This window comes from Rhinatrema bivittatum, chromosome 7, assembly GCF_901001135.1.
Source record: "Rhinatrema bivittatum chromosome 7, aRhiBiv1.1, whole genome shotgun sequence".
NCBI classification, from domain to species: domain Eukaryota; kingdom Metazoa; phylum Chordata; class Amphibia; order Gymnophiona; family Rhinatrematidae; genus Rhinatrema; species Rhinatrema bivittatum.
This window is the reverse complement of record NC_042621.1, coordinates 103,446,766-103,469,769: the sequence shown is the minus strand read 5'-3', so window position 1 is coordinate 103,469,769 and position 23,004 is coordinate 103,446,766. Positions and strand designations below refer to the sequence as shown.

General features: G+C 46.5%; 1 protein-coding gene across 1 annotated transcript in view; it reads left to right on the top strand.

The window, feature by feature from the left end:
* CARMIL2 (capping protein regulator and myosin 1 linker 2) overlaps window positions 1-23,004 on the top strand; it is a 435,549-nt gene that overhangs the window by 982 nt on the left and 411,563 nt on the right. Inside the window, exons 2-3 of the mRNA XM_029608841.1 lie at window positions 11,113-11,182; window positions 20,084-20,165. Coding sequence (XP_029464701.1) covers window positions 11,113-11,182; window positions 20,084-20,165 — 152 coding nt within the window. The remainder of the gene's footprint in view (window positions 1-11,112; window positions 11,183-20,083; window positions 20,166-23,004) is intronic.

Sequence of the window (23,004 nt, the reverse complement as noted above, 5' to 3'; positions counted from 1 at the left end):
TTCTAGTTCCCCGTTAAGATAGTTTTCCCAAGCCAAGATGTAAGTAGGCTTAGTTCACAATTCCACATTCAATGTACTAAGACAGTAACTTTAAAACAAGCGTGTGGATGTCTATACACGCGCGAATGTGTGTGCGAGTGAACATACACTGGAATTTTAAATCTTGCGTGCATTTATGCCCGTAAGATTTAAAATACACCTAGCACACATACGGGTAGATTTTCAAAGGCGTATGTGCGTAGGATTTGCGCGTACCCCCTGAAAACCTACCCCAAACCCCCCCTGCGCATGCCGAGCCTATTTTGCATAGGCTCGGCGGCGCGCGCAAGCCCCGGGATGCGCATAAGTCCCGGGGCTTGCATGGAGGGGCGTGTCCGGAGTGACGCGGGGTTTTGGGGGCGTGTTGCGCGCGACGCGGGCGTGGTTTTGTCCCGGGGCAGCCGGCCGGCGCGTAAAGTTATGCCTGCTTCTAGCAGGCGTAACTTTGCCGACAAAGGTGGGGGGGGGGGGGTTTAGATAGGGCTGGGGGGGGGGGGGTAGGTAGGGGAAGGGAAGGTGCGGGGGGGTGGAAGGAAAGTTCCCTCCGAGGCCGCTCCGATTTCGGAGCGGCCTCGGAGGGAACGGAGGCAGGCTGTGCGGCTTGGCGCGCGCAGGCTACCGATTTTGGGCAGCCTTGCGCGCACTGACCCCGGATTTTAATGGATACGTGCGGCTACGCGCGTATCTATTAAAATCCCACGAACTCTTGTTCGCGCCTGGTGCGCGAACAAAAGTACGTGCTTGCGCTAATTTATAAAATCCGGCCCATAATTTTTAGCTGTTTCTTGAGCAAGCATACTTTGCATATCTTCCTTAAAAAATTGTTGGCTTTTAACACGCACAGGTAAGCGGATTTTAAAACATGCTTGTGTGAAGGACATTCCCATTTTGAACAAGTAGTCCACCAGTTTGCCCAGTCTATCTCAAGGTCACCCAGAACTCTCTGGTTCTTCATTTTGCACCCCCCGAAATTGACCCAGATCCCTCACCTTGGCATGTTAGGCCTAAACAGTAATTACTACAGCAGTAAATATATGTGGCAAACAGGCCGCCACGCACTGCAGCGGATGGTTTTAAAATATGAAGTTAATTGGATTAATACCGATACCCCTAGCCATGAACATTGGTTTAGGCGGATGGTACGCCTGTGTTCCTTGGAGCATGCCATTATTACCCAATATACACCAAAGAGATCTGTACAAATCAACTCTATATGGACAGATTTTAAGGAGTACTTGGCTCCTAGAGTGAGATAGATATTTGGTCCTCCGTGATACGATGAAGAGATGTTGTTCGCCACATGCCAGACCATAACGGCGGCCCATATGGAACTCAGAACTACCACAGCGACCGGACGCACGGCAAAACGGCACGCAAGCACCGATTGCCATCTTATTGCCATTTGATTCCTTTCTGGACTCTCTGACCTTCACAGACTGTATACAGTTGGGGGGGGGGGGAGAAAAATGTTTTATGGTTCTTTTACTAGCCTATGGATGGAAATGTACCTGTTGTACGTTAAAAGTTCAATAAAGATAGTTTCTAAAATATGGAGTTATGGGCGTAACTGTTGGCCCCGCCCCAGAATGCCCATAACCCGCCCCAACTCTGCTCCTTTGCTGCCCCCCCTTTTTTTACTCACATGTATATATACTCAGAATTTCCAGCTTTTAAAATTGCGCATTGCTTACACACAGCCCAGATACTCATGTATTTCACCTTCAGTTGTCCCACAAAATGTTGAATCTGAAGATAAGAAAAAAAGTCCCTTGAAGTAAGATGAAATTTCCTTTGTAGCCTTTGAAAAGGTATTATCAAGGGTGGACTGGCAATGATCTTGGTCCCTGAGCAATAAGAGTCATTGGTTTCTAAGTATCTATCCGAGGATAGGGGGAGAGTGTTGTGGGCCTTCGGGCATTGTCCTATTGCACAATATGTGAATGGTTAGTCTACCGATGGGTATAATATTTTGCTCTTCCCAGACATGCTCTGAGTCCCACCAATGCACAAACATACTAGTTTAAAATCCTTATTAAATAAGAGGGGAACAATAAAAAAAAAAAAAAAAAAAAAAAGCCTTTTGCCAACTAAGCTGTCTTTCCACCTGTTGGGTTTGTGGCATAATGTGGACTCTTGGTCGAAGTGGTGATGACTCACCCATGGGGAGGGGCCCCGTGGGGAACCACAACGATAGGCTAGACTCAATATCAAGCGGACACAGAGGAAAGGAAGCTTTTTTATACTGCTGTGATGAGGATGACCTGTCCAAGGAAAGGACGATGCTGTAGTCCAGCGATATCACAGTAAGGGTCCAGATAGTAGTAATGTAGTTGATGATCTCACCCAAATGTAGTGAAGGTCCGGTAGTGTTCCGCAGCGCAGGATAGGCTGTAAATCTGAAGGGTGGAGCGAGGAGAGCTTGGAGCGAAGTAGTACTCACAGGGTAGCAGTGAAGAGAAGAACCTGTGCTCCAAGGTGCAGGATACCCAGAGCAGGATAGGCCCTCGAGGAGCGAGTACTTAGGAGCACCGAGGGTACCTGGAAGAAAGCAGACAAGAACCCTGAGGAGCGGCTGTCCTGATGGGTTAGGCAGAATACCCCGAAGGGCGAGTAGAAGCAAGAGACCCCCGAGGAGCGGGTACCCAGAGCTTCTGTAGCCAGCGTAATACCCTGGAGGGTAGCTAGGAATCCAAGCGAGCAGTTTAGAAATGGTCAGAGTAGCAAAACCGAAGTCCTTGCTAACTCGTTGAATTGGAGCGGAGGTTTAAATACCCGGAGATACTGACATCATGCGGTGGGGCCGCATGATGTCAGTATCTCCGGGCATGACGTGCTTAAGAACGTGGGCAGCGTGCATGCACGTGCCCTAGGAGGCCTCAGGAAGAAGCATGGCGGACGGGGACGCCCATGCTGGCTCGGAGACACTGAGGGTTTCGGCAAACAGCAGCAGAGGGAGCCATCCTTCCGAAGGAGGATGAAAAGGGTAACAGAGAGGTGAGGCAGAGCAGTCGCAGCTGTCTGCGACTGACGGATGCAACACCACCATAATCCAAGAATAGTCAAGATACAAGAAGAATTGAGTAGCGCAGAAGACCACGATCGCTTAGGCAGCCATACCAATACGCCAAGAGGAGTGCACCCCGCATAGTGTTGTTTTAATTTATTTGCACCCACTGTTTTATCTTTTTTTCTCTGTACCAATCAACAACAACTCAGAGCCGAGAGGTTTTATAATATCATTCAACATTAGGGACATACGTCCTCCCCTCACTTTCAGTTGGTACAGAACCGACCTAGATACCCTGAGTGGTCGATGCTTCCCAATAAAATTGAAGATCATTTTCTGCCATAGTTTCACAACTCTATCAGGAATCAAAATAGGAAGTGTTTGACAGAGGTAACAGAAGCGAGATAAAATATTCCTTTTTATGGCTGCTGTCCTACCCAGCAAGGATAAGTTGTATTGCGCCCGTACATTTAGGTTATAGGATATAGACTGGAAAAAAATAGGGAAATTCAGGCGGAACAACTGATCATGCTCTGAACCAGTATACACAGCCAAGTACTTTATTCTGTCTTTAAATCATTTAAGCAGGTATAATGACAAGAGGTTCACCACCATTTTTTCCAGAGTGACATTCAAGATTTCAAATTTGTTCACATTCACTTTGAGACCAAACACAGCCAACTCCTTCTAGGTCAGAAATAACAGCAGAAAGTGAAGCCTCAGGTCTAGAAAGCATAAACATCAAATCATCAGCAAATAGAGAAATTTTGTAATCAGCCATTCCCACCTTAATTCCCATAATATCTGCAGACTGATAAAGCCTTTCAGCAATGGGAACTAGATAAAACGCAAAAAGAAAAGGTGATAAGGGGCAGTCCTGCCTGGTGCCCCACACCACAATGAAACTGTTAGAGTAGCCAACATTTACCTTAATACTAGTTTCTGGGGCCTCATAGAGCTTCTTAACCCAGGTAATAAAATTAGTCCCAAGCTTCATCTTATTCAGTGTTTTAAATGGTAAGGGCCAATGCATTCCATCAAATGTCTTGTCCACATCAATTGTAAGAAGCAGTGAAGGGTCCGCTCCCTCTTTGTTCACCAACTAAGTTTACAATTCTGTGACCATTATCAGAGGCCAATTGATCTGTAGGAATCAACAAGGGCCCTAAAATATTCAATCTTCCAGCTAACACTTTAGCTAAATTTTTAAATCTAAATTAGGAGGAGATGAGCTTATATAAACCATATAAAATAGAAACTCTTTCTTCTTTTAGCATTGACAGTGATTGCGGCCAAATTTGATCTTGCAGACAAGGAACCATCCCTAAAAAGATAATTAAACATTTGTACCAGAGGCTTCATTAAATCTATAGCAAACTGCTTATAAAATTTGGCTGAGTAACCATCCAACCCTGGGGATTTTCCTACTTTTAATTCTCTTATGGCTTGTAGTATCTCCAGTTCTACAATTTTCCTATTTAAGAATGACTGATCCTCAGAGGCAGGAATGAATTTAGGATTTTGTTGCCCCTAGGCACTTTTGGTGCTTTTAATCCCCCACCTTTTGTAAGGGTCTGTTACAGAGTAGCAGAGGTTTGTTCTGCTGAATGAGATGCAACAGAGCTGGAAGGCAGCAAATCTTAACCAGCCTGCTGCCCCTAAATATTTGCAACCCTAGGCACAGGTATAATGGGTGCCTATTGGCAAATCCAGAGGTCAATGAAGGAAGTATTACTCCTGCTAGATAAGCATCTATCTCATTCTCTGAAATAGAAGGATCCTGGTGGTAGAGCTCCCCGTAAAACTATGTAAAGCACTCCTTCATAGTACCAATATCTGTCACAAATCATCCATCCTATGTTTTATTTTAAATGTTATTTTGAGTAAACTAAAAGCCTATTGGCCTTATTTCCATACTCAAAAAATCCTGCTTATCTAGATCCAGCTTGTAAGCAATATCCTCTATATCCAAAAGATGTATATTATTTCTAGCCAACTCCAGATGAGTAAGAGTATCTGGTTCAGGCAATGTTTTGTGCTTATTTTCAAGGACATTTATCATCAGCAATTCATTTCTACTTGCTTCTCTCCTTTTTGAAGTGCACAGCTCAGGAAATCAGTTTACCCCAAGTACTGATTTTAGGTACCCTCTAAACCATTCTAAACCATTAAAATGTAAATATTCCCAGATATTTTCCTCTACACATCACAAAATTCTGCACTACTCAAACTATCATTAATTTTCCCAAACTTCCTGCCTTTGTCTACATGTGTTAGAGAGAGAGCCATCCACACTGGAACATGCTCGTGATGTGAATGCTGCCACAGGATAGGCCTGCAAGCAGCTCACCTACCTCACAACGCCAGTTCTGACCTCCAGTGCACCCCCGAGTGCCACAGACGTCCTGGCGCAGCCTTGTGCTATCGCTCTGCATGGCCTTGGAATGCCACCGACAGGCTGCTTCTGCTTAGCGTATCCTAGGCACAGATGCACTCTTCTCTTCAAGATTTAAAGGGCCTGCAGCGGGAAAAGCTCCGTGGCCTTCCCTGATGTCAGCCTGCTTGCCCTATAAAAGGACTCTTTACTTTGTGTTCTGGGCCTTCACAAGGAATTGATTTCTCCATTGAGTTCCTTTACCACCTCTTCGCTCCAGGAGTCTTCAGAGTTCCAATTCTTTGCTCCTTCAAGGTCTTCATGTTCCTGTTCTTCGTTAGAACTCCTCTTCGTTCCATGTTCCGGGTCTCTTGATATTCCCTGCATCTTCTGTCCCTAATGTCAAGTTCCTGAAGTTCCATTCCTCATCTATAAGCTTTGTCTTCCTGGTTTTTTTTCTCTTGTTCACTTCTCCAGACGTGCCAGCATCATGGTCTGTGACCAGCCCACACCGGGTTGTGTAGGGCGCCTTATGGCACAAGGCCTGCTTGCTTCACTGGTCAAGTCTCCGGAAGTCCCTTGATTTTAAATGTTGGGGTCCCAACTCTGTTTTGAATTCCTGAGTTCCTGAATCCAGTTCCTGGTCTTAGGAATTCCTTGCCCAGCTTCCGTCCATGTCCTAGTCCAGAGTCTGCCTTGCCTTCGGTGTGGTCCTCGACCAGCCCTCGGGTTGTGTAGGGCGCACAGTGGTATGGGACTCTCTCAGAGTCTTCGTCATGTTTCCAGTGCCAAGTCCTCATCAAGTTCCAAGCCCAGAGTCTGCTTCACATTCGGTGTGGTCCGCGACCAGTCCTCAGGCTGTGTAGAGCGCGCTGTGGCGCAGGGCTCTATCAGCATCTGAATCTTTAACCTGAGTCTGAATCCTGATCCTGAACCTGAGTCTGAACCTGATTCTGAACATGAACCACTATCTGAGTCTTTGTCTAGTTCCTTGTCTCCAGTGCCTTTGTCTAAGTTCCAAGTCTCCAGTCTTTCTCCCCAGAGTTATCTTCTGTCGTTGACCTCCATCTGTCCTGATGCACATACTGTTCCCAATCAGCTGGTCCAAAAGGGCTTTCGAGTGGCCGGAGGGCTACCCCAGAGAACAGCATTGCATTGTTGGGTCTCACTCTTGGTGTGTGCAGGTTCAGTGGAGGCCTGAGTGATCTATATTCCAAGTCCAAGCCACGTTCCAGCCCATGCCTGGATATGCTTGCCTCCCGCGTTGCATACCTTGGAGCCTCGCCCTGGGGTTGTGCTGTGGTCCAAGGGCTCACTCTCTCGAGTAAGTGACCACATTTCCACACTCGCAACAGATCTGACCATATATTACCAATCCGAGTATCCACCACTCCAGAGATAAGTCTTATCTATCAAAAAGAAATCAATTTGAGAATATGAATTGTGTGATTTAGAGAAGAAAAAATAAGTGCAATATGAATAATTGAGAAGTTTCCATACATCAATCACGTCAATTTCTCTATGAAATGCTTAAGTATCAGCTTTTGATATTTTGTACCAAATCTCCCATCTGGAGAATTATGAAACTAATGAACTCTGTTTAAATTAAATTCCCAAACTCTTCCAAGAATCAGGTGACCCTCCACACAGATCGATAAGACTTCAGTGAGCAACTCAAAAAAGGTAACTCTGTCCCTGTTAGATGCATAGAGGTTAACAACCGTAAAGATCTCGGAGTTTATTCCAAATCTCGCTATAATATATCAACCCTCATTATCCCTCCTTATGTCCTTTACCTCCACATTCAAGTCCTTTGGGGATCAAAATCCCAACCCCACCATATCTATTTTTATAGTACTAGAGACAAAACAACATCTGAGGCTATAACTTTGACTTAATTAAACCTTCATCACGTCTTCTCAGATGCGTTTCTTGAATAAGAAAACCAGAGGCTTTCATAAGTGCAGCGTCCTTCAGCATCAACTGCCTTTTCAATGGGAATTTAGCGATGCAATACAAAGTGTCACCATCATCTCAAATAATAGTAATTAACACAACAGTACGCAACCCCAAACATGCCCATCTGAATCCAAAATAGCACCCCTTAATATGACTCAGATCCCTTCCAATGTGCCCACATTCCACCTAAATATCCACCCTTCAAGCAAGACTCCCATAACCCCTACCAAAATCCCTCCCCCTCCCCTCTCCCTACAAGAAAAAACAAGGTTTGGCATCCCACCTTCGGCAAACCCACCCCACCACCCTCAAAAAAATGTAGCAGATTAGTGAGGGCTAAATCCATGCAGGCTTTTTACTTCCAATGTACCTGAAAACGTTTTTATTATGAGTTTTTGTTTCCATGGCAGGCTTCTTTTCAAATTCTCTCTTGCCTTCTTATCAATGCTTTGCATCTAATTTGCACTGCTTATGCTAGTTTCTGTTTTCTTCATTGGATCCTTTTTCCATTTCTTGAAAGATGTTCTTTTAGCTTTTATATAGCCTCTCTCACCTCACCTTTTAAGAACATGCCATACTGGGTCAGACCAAGGGTCCATCAAGCCCAGCATCCTGTTTCCAACAGAGGCCAAACCAGGCCACCAGAACCTGGCAAGTACCCAAAAACTAAGTGTTTAGCCTTCCTTCTGCCCTTTCTAATGTGTGGAATACATCTGGTCTGGGCTGCCAAGATGGTATTTTTAAAGAGAGTCTATAACTGATATAAACTCTTAACCTTTTCAGCTGCTCCTTTCAGTTTTTTTCCTAACCATTTTCCCTCATGTTATCATCGTTACCCTTTTGAAAGAGAAATGCTATCACAGCAGATTTATTTAGTGTCATCCTTCCAGTTATTAAGTCAGCTTTGATCATGTTGTGACTCCAACATTGTTACCTCTCGCATCAAATCCTGTGTTCCTCTAAGGACTGGGTCTAAAATACTTTCCTCTCTTGTTGGTTCTTGTATTAGCTGCTCCATGAAGCAGTTATTTATTTCATCTAGGAACTTTACTTGTCTTGCATGTCCTGATGTGACATTTATTTATTTAAAAGGTTTTATCAACCACTTATAATAGAAAAACCCATTATTACTGTGCTGTTGATCTTATTACCATATTTTTTTTACCAAATGTTTAGAAAATATCAAAGCTATGAAGCACCAAGCACTTGTACATAAGTATGAATGTAGATCAACTAACAAAAAGGATGAGCCAGCATGCTGGTATAAGAATGTAAAAAGGAAACTTTACCTCTCTCCAATATTTCAGAGCATAGGGATGTTCTTCATGGATACTAGGCAGTGCAGCAGTTTCTGCACTTTGAGGTGGTTTGTTCTCATGTTGAGTGTGTGCAGAGGTCAAAAATCATGATGTACCAAGATGTCCAAAGTCTTACTGGTTTGTTCTTTTTAGTTATTATTTTGATGAGACCACTTTGGGGGTAATTTCAAGACTGCCTGCTTTAGTACTTTTTACCTGCAGACTTTGAACTAATTTAAAAAGATGCATAAGTGCAAACTCCTCCCTGCCCCCAGAAGCATCTCCCCCTACTGTGGGTTCATAAGAACATAAGGCTTGCCATATTGAGTCAGACCAAGGGTCCGTCAAGCCCGGTATCCTGTTTCCACAGCGGCCAATCCAAGTCACAATTACCTGGCAGGATCCCAAGGGGCGGATAGATTCCAAGCTGCTTATGCCAAGAATAAGCAGTGGATTTCTGAAACTCCACCTTAATAATTGTTAATGGACTTTTCCTCCAGGAACTTGTCCAAATCTTTTTTAAGCACAGCTATAAATTATTCACATAATGGACATAAGCATGTACCTTTACCTGTATATAGGGGTGGGACATTTTCTAAAAGGCCATTATGGATAAGCACCATTGTAACTGCAGAAATGGCTATTAATATTACCTTCCCTAATGAATGGGTGTCTTCCATTTAATTAGGTGTTCTCACAATTTGTTTTCTCTCATCCCTCTATTTTCTGTCATACCCATCATCTTTCTTTCACCTGTCCAACCTCTCCATCTCCTTTCTGTCACTGAGCCCTCCCTTTCTCTCTTACTCTGACCCTGTATTCCCTTATTTCTTCTCTCTTTCCTCCATCTTCCCTTCATTTCCCATCCTTCTTCTGCTTCTCTCACACTCCCCTCCACCTCGCATGCCAAAAATATGTTGATGTTTGTCACTGGGGACATTTAGGGACTCTTAGCGATCACTTCTGATAAAGGACCATCAAAACCAATGATATGTCCCTCGCTGTGACATCACCTCATCATAACCTCTAGTCCAGGGGTGGCCAATTCCAGCGCTCAAGAGCCACAAACAGGCCTGGTTTTCAAGAGATCCATAATGAATATGCATGAGATATATTTGCATAGATTTGAATGCACTGCCTCTAACTCGTGCATATACCAAAAACCATACCTATTTGTGGCTCTTGAGGACAGAGTTGGCCACCTTGCTCTAGTTGAAGAACCAAGGAGAGACGATTTAGTGTTTTCTCAAGGTGTGGTTTTTCTCAGTTCATCAAAATTTGATTGTGTTTTGAGCATTATTTTTTCTGTTTTTGGCAAACCTCCAGGTTATGTGTGATAGAATGACAACTCAATCTTACTTAATATCTCTTTCATGGCAATTTTAGCATAACATTGTCTCTATTTATAATAGAAGGTATATAAGCAAATAATCTTATCATTCAATATAGTTTTTTATAAAAGGCTGGGAGTCAGCAAATCCAGCCTATTATGTAAAGGTAACCCTGTATTTTCATTCTGAAAAATAATGCACCACACCTGACTTTTTTTTTGTGTGGAAAGACAAATTATGCTGTCATCAGCTAGGTATTCCATTGTGATTGCATAAGAGGTCACCCTTAGTGATCAGTCAACAATTGGCAAAGCAGTAAGGTTTCCCTGTATTCTGGAAAAGGTGAGTAAAGTTAGGAAAAAGAGGTGATATTATCACTGTTTAAGACCTTTTCTGGAATGTGGGGTAGTTTGGTTCCTTTAGTACAAAAGGATGTGGCTAACACTGAGGGAACTCAAAGATGACCAAGAAAGCTCATAAAGGAGATGGGGCAATTACATCATGAGAGTTTATGGATGTTCATTATGGAAAAAGAGGTGACAGGGACATAGTAGCATTGCATGAGCGCTTAAATGTGCAGCCAGAAATACAAATGCCATCTGAATTGGTCCCAGCATAGGTATATAACTGGGAAACGTGGACTTCAGACTGAATCTGAATTATTGAGTGAAGGCAGTACAGATTATTGGAGTGGTCTACATAGTTACTTTAAGAGATCAAGCACCCAAAGGTTTCACTGGTGAAATACTATTAAGAATTTCTACAGTAAGTTTTGTAAATATTAAGTGTCTTTGTGGATTGGAACATTATATGCTGCAACCTGTGATTTAGAAATAAAACTCCTTAGCATACCATTTTTATAATTTATTATTGAGAACATTTTCAGTGAAGGTAAATGGACAAGAATTTGCTACTAAAGTAGTATATCTGATGACTTGAACATTTATATAGATTCTGTTTCTGATTTGGGAAACCTTAGGAGTATAGGTATGTAACTTGTATATTGGTTTCATTTATATGTTTAATATTGAACATAACTCGTTTTGTATTTTTCAAAATGATAATGGTTTCAGTTCATATGTTGATTTTTTACATTTATTTTAGAGCACTGCTTCAAGGACTGGCATGTAACGGTCAGCTCAGTGACGTACAACTAGATCTTAGTAATTGTGAGGTAAGAAAATATGCATGCACTATGCAGATTCAGAAAAGCTGTCCTGCTACTGGTCTTGCTTCAACTTGGAGAGCTTTGCAAACTCTTCCCTGTGTCCCTGTTATAAGTCTGAGAATTCATCCTGGGACCTTGGAAACCATCTTTTATCCTTCCGTAGTCTATAGTCTGCCATCTCCAGAGCCTGGGGAGCTAATCTCATGTCTCCCATGTCAATCTATAGACTGCCATCTCTCTAGACTCTGGGGAGCTACTTCATGTCCTTCCATGTTAGACATTTCCAAAGATCCTTATTTTTCAAAGATCTGAGAGTTATAAACATTATCAGTCTGATGATTTCACCCATCTGCCACAAAGATTTGGAAATTACTGTTTTCCCTCCTACCTCCCTCCCACTATTGTCAGTGCCAGGATTTCAAATATTAAGCTCTGGAATTCATTGCCAGAGGAAATGATTAGGGAAGTTAGTGTAACTGCGTTTAAAAAAAACTGTGGAGAAGTTCCTAGAGCAGAAGTCCATAAATTGCTATAAATAAGGATTAGTAGCTTAGAATCCATTCATTTAATGTTTGAGTACTTGCCAGGTACTTGTGATTTGGATTGGCCACTGTTGGAAACAGGATGCTGGGCTTGATGGACCCTTGGTCTGACCCAGTATGGCATGTTCTTATGTTCTTAGTGTGGTTGGAAAGCCTTAGCATGGGCCTAATTGATCTTGTGTCTTATTGAAAATCATTTTTCCTCTTCCGTGATTATGCCATCAGGCTCATGACTTGTCTTTTGATGTTTGAATTGGTGCCGCTATGAAGAAAATTAAAAACTGCTCATGCTTTCACAAGGTTTTTTTTTTTTTTTTAAGTTAAGAGGCAAATCACTGATTACATATTGTACGTTCACATAGCTCTAAAACTGAATATGCCCTGAATAAACTACTTCTATGCCAGCATCTAAATTCCATGTTAAGAGAATGTGGTGCAGCTTTGTTTTCTGACTCCCCATGCCCACAAAATGTAGTAGTTGCCCTTTTGATCTGGTGCAGCAGGAATGACTGCCCCAATAAAGGCAGAATATGTAAAGTGAGCACAAAGCAGCTGTGCTAGACTAGCTGTTGCTAATGGTTGGAAAGGAATAGACTTTCACTACATAAAGCAAACTCCTGTATGATGCCAGCCATATGACAGAACGTGTGTAAGGACAACAGAACCAGTCCGCGCTTAGTCATGTGCGGTAAAATGATAGGGTGTGTATTTGCTGGCCTACAGACGCACATTCACCCCAAGTTCATTGTTTGTTTTTCATTGAAAAAATTTGGAGTGTGTCCAGGGCAGACATCAGTCTCCCTGATATCAGATTCAGTCCTGTAACAGGAGTGTGGTAGCGGACACTTGAGCCGAATTGGTTCAGGTGCCAGGAAAACAAAACTGCATGCCAAGAAGTTCCTGGCCGTTGTATAAATTGCAACTTGTTAAATTGTGTCTCTTTAGTGCTTAATAAAAAAAACCACTAATTTGCTATATATTCTCCTAAGGCAAGCATTTCAAATGGAATTATATTGATAGGTCATATGGTCTGCTCGTCAGGTTGGTAAAAGCTTCTAGCACATTTAGAACATTTTAGTCATCTGTCAGATTCTTCCTACTCCTTTGGGCTTCTAGCTGCATTAACCTTCATTCATATTCCTGGGATTTTACAACATTTAAAAATACATCTCTCTCCCTAGATTAGCATGGCAGCTCTGTAACCGTGCTGTGCACAACTGTGTGGAAGACCTGGATTTGAGTCCCAATAGCCCTGCTTTTGCCCCATGAGCTAGCTGGGGGCTTGACGTACTGTAGAGACTGCATTCATAGCTCCTGAAGAAGGAGGAGGGAAGCCTTAGCTATGATAAAACAGCAAAACCTAGTGGCCAGAACTTGGGGCACATGCTCACCGGGTTGCAGAAGGAGCTGCAGACTCCACGATGACTGAGCAGCTTGGGGGGGGATGAAGGTGGAATTATAGAAAATAGTCTGGCTGAAAGCTCGCACGCTGTGGAAGCCTGCATATATGTTTAGCTGCGCTGAGGAAAGCAGTTTCCAGATAGGGCAATCTAGGCACGTTAATCTGTTTTTTCCCTGTACGTACCTGGATCAGTCCAGGACAGTGGGTTATGTCCCCAATCCAGCAGATGGAGTACGCACAAGCTTGAGGGGGGCGAATCCATATATCCTACTACCCCCCTCTGCAGGAGTTCAGTATCTTCTGACTCCAGCAGATGCGAGTAGGGGAATCAGGCTTCCCTCCTTTCCTTTTTCTTCACTTTCTTGCTTGATTATGGCTTTGTTGTTGTCTTTTTCTGTGGATCAAGTTGTATCAAGTTTGTATTAAGTTTAAAAAAAAAAAAAAAATTAAGCAGAGTCCTTTCAACTTCTGGGGAGTGGCTTATCTCTCTTGTCTCTTCTCTGCGGCCTTGCTGTTTATTTCTCGTTGCAGCCAGGGGTACGTTGTTTTTCCTTTGTAGTTTTTTCCTTCACAGCACAGCCCCCAGTGCCCCGCGAAAAGCCGGTGGAGCCGGCCTCTTGCTGCTCTTTACTCCCTCACCCGCGGCCATTTTGCAGCTCCTCGTGGGCTGCTGAGCATTTAGGAAAGACGTCTGGGGCGGGTCGTGTGGCCGGGAAGGCCCCCCTGCGGCACCCTCCTCTATTTTCGGACAGCGGGCAGTGCGGGCCCGACCGGGCCCCCCCCGCAGCGGCGCTTTTGTGCGCGTGGCCCCCCCCGTGGCTTTTTCTTTCTCCTACAGCGATCCCGATGCCGCGGCCGTTCTGCTGTGCGGCCTGTGGAGACCCCGGGGGTCCCGGATTTCCCGGGAGGGCATCTGTGCACGATGCCTTCCCGGGGGGAAGGTACCTCACAGTCCCTGACTGATTTCTCTTTTTTGCCTGGGCGGCGCGGGGCTGGCCACTCCCGCCATTTTTGGCGGGAACGGCGGCCATTTTACATTCTGAGCGCCCTGAGGCGCAGGCCACGAGGGGGAACGGATCCCTGGAGGCCACGAGGGAGAACGGATCCCTGGAGGACTCTACCAGCAGGGGTGTTCCCCCGATTTTGGTGCAGGAACCAAGCACCCAGAGCCAGGGAGCAGGAACCACACCGCCCCCCGAAGCGCACCCGAGCAGGCCGGGGTTCTCTCCGGAGTTTATCCTGCTCATGCATACCGCTTATCTGCAGGGGCTGGAAGCACCTGTGGGACCCCCCCCTCCTAAGATCCCTCGGATGTCGCCCTTGACGCCGGCCCCCCCGACCCTCCGGGAGTGGGGGCCTCCCGCCTTCCTACCCGGGTCCGATCCACGCCCGTGGCAGTGGGGGCGGTGTTAGACCAAGCGGGACATGGACTTGACCTCCCGGACGGGGGACAAGGGGACGGCACGCAGGAGGGGGATGATCCGCGTACCCTACACCTCTTCCAGAGGGAAGAGCTGGACGACCTCATCCCGCAGATCATCCAAGAATTAGATTTGGACCCGCCACCAGACCCGCCTGCCCCAGTAGCTCCCGCTGTCGTCACTTCTTCAAAGAAGGGAGATCCTGTCCTGGCGGCACTTCCGGCCGAGGGCTCGGGCTTTTCCCATTCATGACTCGTTTTTTACAACTTCTCACCAGGGAATGGGACACCCCGGAGGCCTCCCTGAAGAGCAGCCGGGCTATGGAAAAGCTGTACCCGCTCCCCGAAGATTTTCTGGACCTCATCAAGGTCCCAAAGGTGGACTCCGCAGTGTCGGCCGTCACGAAGAGGACGACTATCCCAGTGACGGGAGGTGAGGCGTTGCGGGACACACAGGATCGTAAGTTGGAAGTTTTCCTTAAGCGGGTTTTCGAGGTCTCCGCTCTGGGTATGCGGGCAGTGATGTGCAGTTCGCTTACCCAGCGGGCTAGTCTCCTTTGGGTGCAACAACTCCTCACGTCTCAGAACCTGCCGTCCGATGAGGCTGCCCAGGCAGATCAGCTAGAAGCCGCAGTGGCGTATGGGGCGGACGCCTCGTACGACCTTTTTCGGGTCCTCGCAAGATCCATGGTTTCGGTAGTGGCAGCACGACGACTACTGTGGCTACGCAATTGGGCGGCTGATACGTCCTCTAAGTCGAGTCTGGGCTCTCTTCCCTTCAGGGGCAAGTTCCTCTTCGGGGAGGATTTGGACCAGATCATCAAGTCCCTGGGGGAGAACGCTGTTCATCGGCTGCCGGAGGATAGGTTTCGACCATCCAGAGCATTTTCTTCTTCTCGGACCAGAGCCAGAGCGCAACGGCGCTACAGGGGATACAGACAGGCGGGCTCCCGGTCATCCGCCCCCAGGTCTCAGCCCTGGTCGCGCTCCTTTCGCGGGCGTCGGCCCGCACGCACTACTCCCGGAACCGGGAACCCCTCTACCAAGTCTTCACAATGATGCCAGTCTCGCCCACTCCCCTGTCCCCAGGATTGGGGGCCGACTAACATATTTCTACGCGGAGTGGGCACGGATCACCTCGGACCAGTGGGTCCTGGATACCATAAAACACGGCTACGCATTGGAATTTGTCCGCCCCCCGCAGGGAAGGTTCATCTTTCCCCCTGTGGCTCGGACCTCAAGAGAGGAGCGGTACAGCTGACTCTGGACAGACTCCGGGAGATAGGCGCTATTGCGCCCGTGCCCTTCGGAGAGGTGGGCTCGGGCCACTATTCCATCTATTTCGTCGTACCAAAGAAGGACGGTTCCTTCCGGCCTCTCCTAGACCTCAAGGAAGTCAACAAATCCCTTCGAGTCGTTCGGTTCCGCATGGAAACGCTCCGGTCAGTGATTGCGGCGGTGCATCGGGGGGAGTTCCTCACCTCCCTGGACTTAACGGAGGCCTACCTGCACATTCCCATCCGCCCGGACCACCACCGTTTCCTTCGTTTCAAAATTCTGGACCAGCATTTTCAGTTCACGGCTCTCCCGTTCGGATTGGCGACGGCGCCACGCACCTTCACCAAGATCATGGTAGTCGTGGCGGCAGCTCTCCGGAAGGAGGGCATCCTGGTTCATCCTTATCTGGACGATTGGCTCCTCCGGGCGAAGTCATTCGATCATGGACGCTCAGCGGTGACTCGAGTAGTACGGTTTCTATATTCCCTGAGATGGGTAGTGAACTTCTCCAAGAGCTCCCTCATGCCCTCGCAATGCTTGGATTTTTTGGGGGCGACCTTTGACACCCTACTGGGCAAAGTTTTTCTGCGCCAGGACAAAGCTCAATCCTTGCGGGATCACACACGACGGTTCTCTGCGTTACCAGAGCCCACCTCCTGGGACTACCTGCAACTCCTGGGAGTGATGGGGTCCACCATCGGCCTTGTACCTTGGGTTTTCGCGCACCTCAGGACCTTACAGTGGGCGCTCCTCTCCCGTTGGAAACCAGTATCGCAGGACTACCAGATGATCCTCCCGCTCCCGCAGAATGCCAGGGAAAGTCTGGTCTGGTGGTTGGATCTGTCGAACCTGGCCCAGGGCGTGTCCCTCGATCTGCCAAATTGGGTGGTGGTGACCACCGATGCCAGTCTAGCAGGCTGGGGTGCAGTCTGCGATCGAAGTGCCACGCAGGGGACGTGGTCCGCGGTGGAGGCGAAGTGGTCAATCAACCGTCTGGAAACCAGAGCGGTCCGGCTAGCTCTGCGACATTTCCTCCCGCTTCTTCGGAACCGGGAGGTCAGAATCCTATCGGACAACGCTACCACCGTGGCCTACATCAACCGACAAGGAGGCACGCGCAGCCCGCAGGTCGCGCTCGAGGCGGCGCTGCTGATGCAATGGGCGGAGCGTCATCTCGTCCGGCTAGCGGCCTCGCACATCGCCGGGGTGGACAACGTCCAGGCGGACTTCCTCAGTCGTCAACTGCTGGACACGGGAGAGTGGTCTCTCTCCGACACAGCGATGCAACTTCTCGTCCATCGGTGGGGGACCCCCCCACCTGGATCTGATGGCGTCCGCTCTCAACGCCAAGGCTCCACGCTTCTTCAGTCGCCGGAGAGAGCGCGGCGCGGAGGGAATGGATGCCCTGGTCCTCCCGTGGCCGCCACATCTTCTGCTCTACGCTTTTCCACCGTGGCCCCTAGTGGGCAGGATGCTCCGCAGAATAGAAAGCCATCAGGGGACCGTGATTTTCGTCGCCCCAGAATGGCCCAGGCGACCCTGATTTGCGGACATGCTACAGCTGGTGATCGACGGGCCAATCAGGCTGGGGCACCTCCCCCAGCTCCTACATCAGGGCCTGGTATTTTTTGAGCAGGCAGAACTCTTCTGTCTTGTGGCCTGGCTTTTGAGAGGCGCCGCCTCCGGCGTCGGGGCTACCCGGAGGCGGTAGTATCTACACTTCTGTGGGCACGAAAGACATCGACGTCGGCGGCCTATGTTCGCATCTGGAAGGTGTTCGAGCTGTGGTGTACCAGCCAGGCCACGAGTCCTGCTAATGCTTCTGTACCTCAGATCCTTCAGTTTCTACAGGCGGGGGTGGAAAAAAGGGCTCGCCTATAATTCACTACGGGTTCAGGTGGCCGCGCTTGGTTCGCTGTTGAGCGATGGGGGCTCTCTCCTCCAGCATCCTGACATTGCTCGTTTTCTCAAGGGTGTCAAGCATATCCGTCCTCCTTTATGGGACCCTTGTCCCTCCTGGAGTCTTAACCTTGTGCTTCACTCCCTGTCAGGACCACCGTTTGAGCCGCTGCGCAGCGCAACGATAAAGGATCTCACTCTCAAGACTGTATTTCTTGTGGCCATCCACAACAAAGCCAAAGTGTCCTCTGGCAGCAGATATAACTTATCAATAGCTCTGTCAACCTTCAGACCGGTATCCGGAGTTTCCCACTCCAGGAGCACCAGCTTCTTCACTGACTTATGGAACGAGAAAACCTTAGTGGGACCTCTTAAACCCTCCATGACCGGATCCACCTCTTCATGATCAGATTCTTTGCTCGGTTCCTTAATTCCCATTTCCTTAAGGACATGCGGAATCAGGGGTCACAATTTCTTCAACTGTTAGGACTTGGCCCCGCCCCTCATCCGGGTTTTGAAGGTCTGGGGAAGAACCTATGACCGAAGGGTCCACTCCCGGAAACTCTTTGATGTTTCCCCCCCCCCCCAAGGTCTCGTCTGCATCTACCGTCAGCTGCCTGACTCAGGACTCACCAAATCCTGGCCATCTCACTTGCCTGCGAGTACTTGGGTCGCTTAGCCTGTCGCGATCCCTGCAGGTCCTCGAATCTAGGAAGGGATCACCCCACAGCCCTCCTGGCGAGATAAGCCCTGTGCAAGAGCAGCACATAATCTGGAGAAAACCCCTCTGGGTCTTCAGGATCCTGCCCTGCGGGATCCTTCTCCTCCTCAGATAGAGGTTCCCAGGCCCCCCACGCCTCTGTGGGTCTTCCAATGGCTGGGGAGAGAGATGGAGGAAAAGCTCCCGCATCTCCTGCCCTCTCAACTGCCGCCTGAAAAGAATTCAAAATGGCCACCGTTCCTGCGGATACCGGGAAAGAGTCATCTGCCAAACTGGCATCTCCTGCACTCCTTGTGGCTGCTGATATTGGTCCGCTGCCGCCACCAGCGTTCCCGCACTGCCTTCTCCCCCAGAGAGGCAGCAAGAACAAAGGCCACCCTGTGCGAAGCACGCATACTCTTTTCCACAAGCCGGTTAATGGCTAACACATGGCATGGCTGCCAACTGAGTAATTGCGAGGGAGAGGCAGTGCTGCCAAGAGGACACCTGAGAGGAGCGCCGATGACCTCCCTAGGCCACCACGAAGTGGCCCGCTGCTCAAACCGCACTAAAGTGCAAAGGAAAAGAGCCTCTATCTTTTTTTTTTAAACTTTAACTACAAACTTTAAAGAAACAAAAGAAAAACCACCTCCCTGAAGACATGCAGCAAGCTCCAGGTGTCCTCCTGAGAGAGGGAAGGGAGCTGATACCACCAGTATTCCCCCTCCAGCAAAGAAAACGACTGAGACACCAAAAGGGTTACCAACCCCCTGCTCATCCACCTTTCAACTAGAAGGGATGCTCCACCAGGAACTGCCAACTTTCTGGGAGGAATTCCTGCTTAGCGGAACTCTAACATTTTTTGTTTTTTTAAACACTTATCCTAAGACTGCAGGGTTGCACTGCCACCATCTGCTGGAGACAGAGAAATACTGAGGGACTGCAGGTGGCACACCAGGTTATATGGTACACACTATGGGTGATGTTGAACCACTTTCTCTGCAACTATTGTAATCACACAAATATAAGAGAAAAGTACACAATTTTATTATCCCAGATTTTAACAAGTTTGATGCAAACTTATTCCAATGTATCTTCATCTGGCAGGCTTCCCCGTATAGGTTTCATTACTTCTAGACAACCCTCCTAAACCACAGTGACAATACGCAGTTAATAAAAAGAAGGAGGGTTGTCTAGAAGTAATGAAACCTATACGGGGAAGCCTGCCAGATGAAGATACATTGGAATAAGTTTGCATCATTACTCAGTCATGTTGTAATATGAAAATACTGGCGAAAGCTGGATATAGAGTTGTAAGTGGTTAATACCACAGGGAGTTCATATACATGACTTAGTATAGGGTTAAAGAGAAAAATATGAATATATAGACCTTTGGGTTCTGTGGCTCACTATTTCCTTGTATTTGGTTTGATGTTTTTAGAGTATGAATATGTGAGTGTGAGTGCGTGTATTTTAGGACACATTTCTTTAGAAAAAAAAATTAGCATTTTAAACAATTCCTTTCCATTCCATCACACATACCAAAATTCGCATGCACACACACACAGTTTCTCCTTGAAATCTGTCATTTTATGTTCCTCGAATTTTTTCTTTTGGTTACATATTTTTTATATTTAGACCTAACTTTTGTTTTCTTCCCTAAAAGCTGCGGTCAGCTGGCGCACAAGTCATCCAGGATCTTATATTTGATGTGAGTGCAGTCAGCAGCCTGGATTTATCAGAGAATGGTAAGCCTTTTCCTTCACTGTGCTGCTCTAGTATGTTTGAATATCCTTCCTGTTGCCTGTTTTAGAGGTTTTAAATATGCATTTAGAACATTTGATTTAGACTAATGGTTTGCGACAGGTTTCCTGTTAGTTGAGTGGAGGTGTTTAGAACATTGACCGGGTAATTTTCAGTAGTGTGCATAACTCAGTACATACATGCGTAAGTAGGTGCTCCTGAAGTTATGCCTATGTTTTATTTTATGTATAAACTGTGCAACTGGAATCGTACAGTTTATAAAATATCACATATCTCTGCCCCAAAAGTATGCACACATCGTTTTATGCAGGAATCCACACCTGTTTGTATATCTGTTTTGCAAACCTATATGTATATATTTCACATACACACAATATTTATAATGTGTGCCTAACCCTCAGTTTATGCATAGAGACAGGAATTTTATAACATTGATTGATGCATGTGCATATCTCACTTGTGTTTGCCGAAACCTATGCCAGGTCACCCACATCCTCCACCACTTGTTCTGGACCCCTCATCCAAAAGCAGCAAACATAAGAGGGTTGGATTTAGTTTACAACTTGATTAGCAGATGTAAAAGCATGCATGCATGTTTGATGACATATGTGCATACGTGATTGGGTGTGTATTTTTTTTACCTCACCTCAGAATGCCCCTGCAGCGTCCCTGGTATACCCCCTTTTCCCTCGCAGCAGCAGCACAAGTACATATGTGAAAATTTGCTTGGCTGACACACAAGCTATTTATGTGTTTTATGCCAATTTTATACGCACAAACCTTTTATGTCTGAAAATTCACCCCTATCACTCTCTACCCTGGTCATGTTCCTACTAATGTCTGTAACTAAAAAAAAAAAAATCAGGAGCAGTGATATATTGCTGACCTATCCACCAGTCCTTTATTATCCATTTAACACTGCTGAGACCCTGCTGGTATTAAGCCCCACCCCATAAAATAGCTGCTGCCTGAACCCGTTTCATCCAGATGCCACCAGTGTGCAGTCAGGGCAAGGTGGCCATGCGTAGTATTCTGATTGGTCCATGTGTTTCTGGTGAAATGGATGCTGCAGCTCCCCTCAGCCTTGGCCAGCTGTGCCCTCATCTGGGCACGACGCTAACTATACCAGATATAGATCACCCAGCTATTAAATGTGTCCTGAAGAGAACTTTGTAATTTAGTTCTAAGATGTGCAACAGTCACTTAAAACTCACATTCTCTACCAACTACAGAGGCTGGTCATCCAGGGCAATCATTTCTGAGATGCTCTGGGTCACCAGGTTTGATGCTTCTTGTCTCTTTCCCCAGGACACCACCCTATCTACTCCATGATAGCTTGCCACTTTTGTGGGATGGGGGCTTCTGGCCTGCTGCCTCACTGGAGGAAGGGGCCAGTGGTCTGAATTTGAGAAGCGGACCTCCCTTTGCTGTAGCTTTTCTGTTCCTCCTGCTGCTGCTTTGAATGGAGGATGGGATCCCCAGACTAATATTGGCTTCCCCCGGAACCAACACTAATGGATGTTTTTGTAAATAATGGAGCATACCACTGTTTTGAAAGCTAAACCAGTAACTTCCCTCTGCTGATGGTATTCTGCAAAATACTGGTCCTCCATAATTGTAAAGTTCCTCCACACCTCTGATGTTTTGCAGGATCTCCTCTCTGGATCCTTGCATGCTGTGGCTGGGGCTAGGGTTGAGGGCAGACCAGGAGATGAGAGGTCAGGAGCAACTCTCATGCTCTCAAATATATGCTGTTCTTGGTGGGTGATCTTGGCCCAAGCAGGATTGCTTATTGTCTCTGCATCTATGCAAGCGTCTTGCTGCCGCTTACCCGATATCACCCAAGTAAGTTTAACTAGAATATCCAAACCCTTCTCAGATATTAGGTTTTCAGTGCCTCCTTCCTCTAACTCTTTAAATCCACCATTTGATTCATCTAAATTCTGCACAGATCTACTGCAGACACTGGTCAGAATGGAACGGGGAGCACTGTTCTGTTTCTTCAAAATCCCTGTCTTTCCTTGATGAGATCCCACAGAGGATTGTCTGAAAAAATGGTTACTGCTCAAAGTGCTCATAGTTTCAGTTTCACTTAAAAAATGATGAAGTCATAACATACGGCCGCCAGCTGCGACAGGGTGTTAGAAAATGCACTGAACATGATTGGTCCTGCTTCTTCCTTTTCCCATCCCCAAACAGCTCTGATTTGTCTGGCTTGGAGTACAACATTACATTGCCTTCCTTCTCCATAGACTGAGCCAAAAAGGAGTTTAATTTATTTTGGGACCGCAGCCATTTGGATCAGTTACCATTTGGAGCAAAATAAATGCACCTCTGTAATAAAAACATAAGAAAAAAATAGGCATGAAAGGAGATTTTCAAAATAAAACCCCAAATAAAGAATAAACTTTGAATGAGTTTATTCCTTGTTAAAACATGAACAGACTGAGAAATTGCAGGAGAACTTTGCAAAACTGAGACATTTGTCATATGAAATATAATGTGGACAGATTCACAGTAATACACAGGGGAAAAATAATATCTTCTATTTGTACACAATATTGAGTTACACATTAGGAGATACCACACAGGAAAATATGTTGAAATCCTCAGTTCAGTATGCAGCAGAAATTAAAAGAAGCAAATAGACTATTAGAAATAATTTGGAAAGGAATGGAGAATAAAACTGAGAAAATCATAATGCTGCTGTATTGCTCCATGGCATGACTACACCTTGAGTACTGTGTACAGTTCTGGACACCCCATCTCAAAAAAAGATGTAACAGAACTAGAAAAGGTACTGAGAAGGATAATAAAAATAAT